Source organism: Melopsittacus undulatus, chromosome 4 (genome assembly GCF_012275295.1).
Source record: "Melopsittacus undulatus isolate bMelUnd1 chromosome 4, bMelUnd1.mat.Z, whole genome shotgun sequence".
Classification (NCBI taxonomy): domain Eukaryota; kingdom Metazoa; phylum Chordata; class Aves; order Psittaciformes; family Psittaculidae; genus Melopsittacus; species Melopsittacus undulatus.
Genome location: NC_047530.1, coordinates 26,755,961 through 26,763,182, shown reverse-complemented (window position 1 = coordinate 26,763,182; position 7,222 = coordinate 26,755,961). Strand labels below are relative to the sequence as shown.

The window sequence follows — 7,222 nt, the reverse complement described above, 5'->3', positions numbered from 1 at the left end:
TCAAAAATGGGTGTAGTTCTCATTTCAATCTTGTTGTCATTCAATATTTGATACATGTTTTTTATAGATTCTTGGAGAATCTAGACTTTCCAGCATGTGGCTGGCATTCCATTTTTTGCTGACTTCACATACCTCTCACAGAAATTGCCAATATCTCTGCAGACACAACTGAAACTGGCAGCACATTTGGTGCAAAACACAGGATTTTGTCAAAACAGAAAGGACTGTTTGGTGGGGGAGAAGAGGAAAAACTGAAAGAATGACAATACAGAAACATTTTCACCTCAAGTATTACTTTAAGCATTAGCATTTTAGATGCATTAATGCCCAACATTCTTATTCAAAATATTATTTTTACAGAGAAAGGCTTTTTTGTTTTCAGAGTCACACATACAGGTCAGTGACAATAGCCAGGAACAGAGTTTAGAACCATCATCTCCAGCTCTAAAGAGATGGATTTCTTTGGGATCCGAATTTCTTTTATGCTGCAATTCAATTGCCATTTATCATAGGGCAGTCAAACATTAACTAATTGTTAACTTCGGAGAAATTCAGTTTGGGTATCCTATTTTTCAGAGTAAATATGAAAATAGAACACTAAAAAAACAACCCACCGACGATTTGGGGTTTGCTTGTGTTGAGTGGCAGTAGTACATTTACTTCTGTAATAAAGTTTTGAGATAATCCTTAAAGAGTGGTGGTTTTTTGGTTGTTTTCTTTTTTTATAAACTTTCTGACATTTACGCAACCCTAGCAGAGCTTGAAACAAAAAATAAAAATACTAGAGAAGGATCTCGGTGTTCTGTGTGGGGCATGAATCCCAAAGGAAGCCCGATGCACGTAACGAGAGACGCGCGCAGCTCCCGCTTTGAATCGAAACTCTCCGCTTTTCAAGGACACGGAGCGCGCAGTTTAGCGAGTTCCGCTCGGCCGAAATGAACAATTACGGACTCCGCCGTGCCTTCCGTGGGACTCCTCCCTAGCGGAGGGCAACGCCGGCCACCCCGGTCCCCAGCTGCTCCCCGCATGCACCAAGCGGGAGGATCCCGATCCCAAGCCCAAGTTGTAGGTGCAACGCAGGGCCGTCTCGCCGCCTCGGTTCCAGAGGTGATTACAGTCCGCTCCTCCTGTTATTCGGCCACCCGGTGCCCAAGCACACCACCACTTACACCGACCACAGCCCCGAGGCACACCGGCTCTGAACCACACCCGCCCACCCCATCGGTGTACCCGCGATCACCCTCAACCTCTCCCAGCATGAACCCGGCAGCACGGCCCACAAATACCACCTCGTCACGCACGCGCCGCCCCGCCCCGCGGCCGTTGGCGCTTTGTTTTCAAACTGAAGTTCAACCCTCACGGGAACTACAACTCCCAGGACACCCTTCGGCCTCGCGCTCTTCTGAGCATGCGCGGGCAAATTAGTGTATGCGATATGCGGGGGTGGCCTTGCCGCTGCGTCAGGCTCTCCCTGGTCTAGGATGTCTCTGTGGTAGCGTCTGGGCGCCATGTTAGAAGGCCAGAGGGGAAGAGGAAAGTGAAGCGGCGGCGCCTGGGCCTACAGAACGGCATTCTCTCCCCGAGGCCTGACCCTGGCGCGTATCATGGTCACGGTTCCCGTTTCCCAGCGGGACGAGTGACTGGTCCGGAGGCGGCAGTGGTGGGGGAGAACGAAGAAGAGGAGGGAGAAGGGGACGACGCGGTGGTGGTGGTGGTGGCGGCGACGGAGGAGGAGGAGGAGGAGGGGCTGGAGAGACGATGCCGTTGTAAGTTAGAAAGCTCTCGGAGTGTCTTAAAGGCCTGTGGCTTGACGGCCTTTATTCAATGCTTTCCTCGTAGCTTCCCGTGCTCCATGCTCTCTCGGGCCCCTTTTGCTCCCTCTTGCCCTTCCCCCTCTCCGGAGCCTGTCCCTCTCCGGTCCTGGGCTCTTCCGGTGCCGCAGTGTGCGGGGCTGTGGATCCGCTGCTCTCCACCCAGCCCGCCAGGACCTGCGGGCTTTCTTGTTGTGTCCGCCGTTATCGTTATGAGTCCCGAAGGAGATGCTGATGTGGCTTTTATGTTGTTACAGTTGTCCGCTCCTTCTCGATCTTATAGCGGCAGGCATGAGGGGCCGCGTAGTCACGGGGCGGGTGGCTGCCGTGGGGCCCTTCGGGCCGCTGTTGAGTCAGGTCATACGAAGTGCTTCATGTTTATCTTTTTCTCGCCCCGGTTGCGAAAGATGAGGCTTTATTTCCCCGAAGTCCTGACAAAACCTCTCCCCCGGTGGCCACGCGAGCAATTTTTCTTCGTTCCGGGGGCAGGGGAGACACAGGCGTCCGTTCGAACATGCGACTCGAGCTGAGCTCGCTGTCCTTGCAACCCCCTCGGGTCCTCGGTGGCTCCGGTGCCAGGCCGCCGCGGGGACCTCGTTGCCGGTCGTGGGGGCAGCGCCCCCGGCCGGCGGTAGCCATAGTGGACGGCAGCACTTCTTCACCCCCCCGCTCCACCATTCCGGAAGCCGGGGGCTTTCTCCCTGAAAAAGTAGGCCTTGAGCTTCGGACCGTAACCCTGCTGGTAGTCATGAGTGACGAAGGGGGACAGAATTTCATTTCATCCCAGTTTCTTTGCCAGTTTCCTTCACCGTCCCTCCTGCCTTTTTCCACCCCCCAGCCTCACGCCCGGTTTTCTTTTTTTCTTGCTTTTTTTCCTCACCGGCATTTTCATAGTCCCGGGTTGTGCGACAGAACTTCCTGCTCCTCAGTTCCGTAGTCCATAATGTTAGTATTTTATCATACTGTATAATTCGAGGGGACCAGCAATGGGTAGGTGGCGAAGTGGGGTTTTAAGAATAAGGCATGTTTATATGCTAAGTTAATGTTTGGTTTTTGTTGCTGTTGGGTTTTGTGTGTTATGTTTTTGTTTCCTTCTCCATTGAAGGAGAAATGTAAAGTATTTTGGATTTTTTTGTTTTGCTACAGCTATTTGGGATTATTCATTATTATTTCATTGTTATTAATGGGGTTTATTTACTATTGTTTTAAATGTGAATTCTTCACTTGACATGAAGAATAGCCATACTTGCCTGTTGTGCTTGTTTTATTCAATCTAAAATACTGGTAAGTTAGTATTGGGTTAGATAATTTGAGGGGAACTTAAATGAGAGTTTATGGCAGGAAAAGCACAGTGAGTGCATGCAGAAAATAAAACGGTTGTGCCAAGTAGCTTTTGCGTCTTGTGTAATGAAGCTGCAATGTCTTTATAGATAAGTTTTGCACATGTTCGTTATGGCAATGAAAAATTACCAGAAACCAGCTTTGAAGTTGGCTGGGCTTTTTGGCCTCAGGCAAATGGGAAGGTATTTACTCTGCCTGCTTTCATTCTTAGTTTATTTTGTTGTGACTGCATACATTCTGAGTGCTTAATAGCATCATCTTAAAGTTTGTGCTCCTTCTATGAGTTGTAATAGTAGTGGTTTTTAAACTTTGACAAATTTAGAATGATTCGGTCATTTTTTTAATGTAGGTGTTTATGATACTTCAGCTAGAAGCTTTTAAAAAGACATTGCATAGTTAAATTTACAGTAATGTTTTGCTATTTTCAGTATAAACATTACTTGGCACCCTCCCTAGAACAGGGCGTTTATTTGAGTGAAGAAAAAGCAAAGCTTTCTCAGATTCTGCATTAGTTCTGTAATTTGGATTTATTGACTTTGTATTATTCAGTCATTGTAATGCTGGTAAGTTGTAATGCTGGTAATGTTAATTCTCTAGTTTATGAAGTGATACCTCTGACTTAAGTTTAAAGGAAAAAAAAGGGGGGGGGGAGAGGTGGGCAAGATTAGAATGTCTCTTTTTTGCTTAATTCTTTCCAGCTGATATTTTCATGCATTTGAATGATAATCTGTTTGAGTAGAACATCTATGTCACTCCAAAACTTTCAAGATGACAAACAAAATAAATGGTTTTGTCCTGACCTTTCAGGAAATCCTTTAAACTTTGTTGTTTATTTTTTTTTTTAGGGAGGTGTTTACAGTTGACAGGCCTAGTCAGAGATGCTCTCTAATACAGAGATTGTCATCACTCTGCCTTAAAAATGTCAGTTCAAAATTCTCAATAGGTGTACAGTGTTGCTGATATTGTACTGTATGTACATGTGCATATTTCTCTTAGCAGCATGGTGCAAAACTATAGAACCAAGCAAATTTTATGTACAAGGTGCTTCAGTAGTTGGGAAGCAAACCTGGGTTCTCCTGATGCTGATAGCTAGCATTTGCAAAAGCCTTTTAATGTTTAAAAAAAACCAATGTAAATTTGTGCTAGGAACTTATGTGACTTTTTGTTATCATTCTCATTAATCTCTTATGTAAAGGGATAGCAGCTGCATAAGAGAAAACTCTCAAACTTTCAGTTGTTCCAAAAACTGGTTAGCAACAAAGGTGAATATTTCCCCTATTATAAAGATAGGTACATTTTAGTGAGCTGTTTGGCACAGATTGTTCCTATGCATTATCTGAAACATGAGATTGTAGGGAGAAATGAAGCTCACTAAGTTTCAGTTATGGCTTGGCTTCACACAGAAAGGCTACTGCCTCAGTGAAGCAGCATCCATGTTTTGTGAATTGATGCAACCTTGGCCTTTCTGACCCTTTCAATAGAGAAATGGCACCATGAATCTGTTCCTGGTTAAACTACCAATACTATTGCACTCAGAGCTTCTTTGCTGAACTTCCATGTGTGCTGAAATCATTACAGAAGTCTTTATTGATTTTTATTATTGTTAACCAGAAATGGGAAAGTGCATTGAGTCATATATCCAAACACTCAAAAGTGTCATAAACTTAACTATTGTTGGTATTGATAACTTTCATATTAGAGTGCTGGAATGTAATTAGTTTTTTCAGTCTTTATTGTATACAGTCAAGCCTCTTCTCACTTCTGAAGTAAGTTGTTATGTATTTTGTTTCATTGAACATCGCTTTAGACATATGCGATGTCATTGTTTTCTTGACTTCTAATTAGCGATTGTTAACTTGTATGCCAAAAGTACAAGACTATATTTAAAATGACTTGCACTGACTGGGAGTGTTTCTGAACAGAGAGCGCTCAGGTTTTTATAGCCTGTTATGGGGGGAATTATTTCTGGCTTTGCAAAGCACAGGGCCACCTTCAGAAGAAGAATTTCCTTGAAGAGATAGCTTAATTAATCAAGAAAAAATAGAAAAATCAATATGAGAAGTCATTCATTAGACATGGTACAGAGGAACTGCATAGCAAGTATATGTGGGCTTGCAGTAGTTCCTGGTCTTCTAATGTCACTCCAAAAAGACTGCATTTATACCTTTTAACATGGAGGTAGCCCATGGTTGTTTTGGGTTGAGCAGATTTCACTGCTGAGACAAGTTAATCTCTTGCAGTGAAATGCTTTATGGGTTTCCTAGCTCTTCATTTGATACTTCTATCTTTTGATTCAACCTTACTGAATTTCTTAAACTGCTATGTCTGGAGTTGTTTTTTTTATTATTTTCCATAATAATAATAAACCTCAATTTTGGCCCGAGTGCTGCCTGTAGAATTCAGTAGAAATTAATTTTCTTTAAACTTGAGAAACTTCTGAAACTGTTTAGTAAGAATCTTGTGTATGGGTATGTGTTTGGACATGCTGCCTTCACTGTTCTTTTGTACAAATGGAAGAGCCAGAGAACTCAGTCTGAGAATTCAGGTTTGAGTCAAAGGTTAGCAGAATGTGTAAGAATATTTCTTCTTCTACCAGATGAGTCTCTCCTTGCATAGTTACATTGCCTGTCTTTTTTTCCAATACCCTTGTTCAAATCTCATACTGAGAGCTGAAAACTTACTTCATGGTGTAAATATAGTATATAGCAATTTTTTTGCTGGAGACTAAAACTTTCAGGAAGGACAGATGAATTATTTTAGCCATCTAAAATAGAAGTTCCCCAGTAACAGATTTGCATGGACTTCATTAATTTTTCTGGCCTAGATATCTGAAGTTTTATGTGGAGTGATATTGTTGTCAATTTCAGATTAAAGTTTCTGGCTTGAAGTAGTCCTGCTGGAGGAGTCTTCAGAAAAACAAACAAAGCCCCTCAAAACACTTCCTCTGAAATCTGACTCAGTGGAGCTTGAGTTTTGTGAATTTAGCTTCCACTGACCAGATGGTGTGATGACCAGTATTTAGGAATCTGACTTGGGTTTGTCTTACATCAGTAAGTAGAAAGGCTGAATTTTACTGAGGTAACGAGGCAATAGAGAGGAGAGGGTAGTCACTGAGATTCTTAAACCTGTGTACTTCGTTTTGGTATCTGGAGGCAAGACTGAATGAGCTGAAGGTCCTGACTGAAGTTTAAAGTTAAGGTTATGTGGGTTGTTGACACTGTTCTAAGATGTTTAACAGTTCATGGTTTTTCTTGCTTCACCAATGCTGGCCTTACTGTATATGTCTGCCTGTGCAAACTTAATCCTCAGCTGAGGATAGTGACATATGAAAGGGTTTGTATGACTTGTAGCAAAGGCTTGATGGCTGAAAGCTGTAAGGGGTTTTTGCTTGCACTTGGCACACATTTAGATGAGTTAGATCTTGGGTTGTTAAGATTTATTTCAGGGTGGGAGTTTAAAAGTTATGTGGGATTCAAACTGTTACAATTTATTAAATATTATGGCATCTGTATTTAAGATTTCTGTTTATTTTGATTTTTATTTGTGAAGCATACTAAATTTCAGGAGTATGATGTTTAGATGATGCAGTGCTGATTTCCACTGTATTTTGTTTGTAATAAGAAGCATAAACACTTAAATAACACAATACAAATATTACCAGTAGAACTGAGGTAGAATACTGAAAGAGGAAAAAGTGCTTAGAAAGATAGGTTTTAAGTGAGGGAAGGGAGAGGATAAAATGCAAAATATACCTGAAAAAGAAGTTTGTGATGGGATTCTTGTTTCTTCTGAGCCAGAAAAAGCTTTCAGTGTTGTAAAAGAAAACAACAGTACAGTACTTAAATTTTATGTAACTCTTGGTTATGTACATGTATTTGCTCTTTCTCAGTTTATGTGGATGTGTGTTCATAAAACATGGATTGCAAAGTGTTACCTTTAACTCACAGTCTTCCCCCCTCTACCTTTGAGTAATGTGTAGTCATTTCCATATGAAGGAGTTTAAAGCTGTACACTTTGGAAACTGTAAAGCGTCTTATAAGCTTTAGGTGTTGTTTTTGTATTTTGTTTGG

The 7,222-nt window shown here is 42.4% G+C and overlaps 1 protein-coding gene across 4 annotated transcripts in view; it reads left to right on the top strand.

Annotated features, from left to right (window-relative positions):
• Positions 1–1,452: 1,452 nt before the first annotated feature.
• The window catches only part of PAPOLA (poly(A) polymerase alpha), a 43,859-nt gene continuing 38,089 nt past the window's right edge, over positions 1,453–7,222 (top strand). For 2 of the 4 annotated variants that reach the window (XM_031049289.2, XM_031049288.2), the window contains exon 1: positions 1,453–1,766. In XM_031049289.2, the coding sequence (XP_030905149.1) occupies positions 1,759–1,766 (8 nt within the window). In that variant the 5' untranslated portion in view covers positions 1,453–1,758. The remainder of the gene's footprint in view (positions 1,767–7,222) is intronic. The other 2 variants (XM_005149533.4, XM_005149534.3) reach the window with 2 other exon arrangements.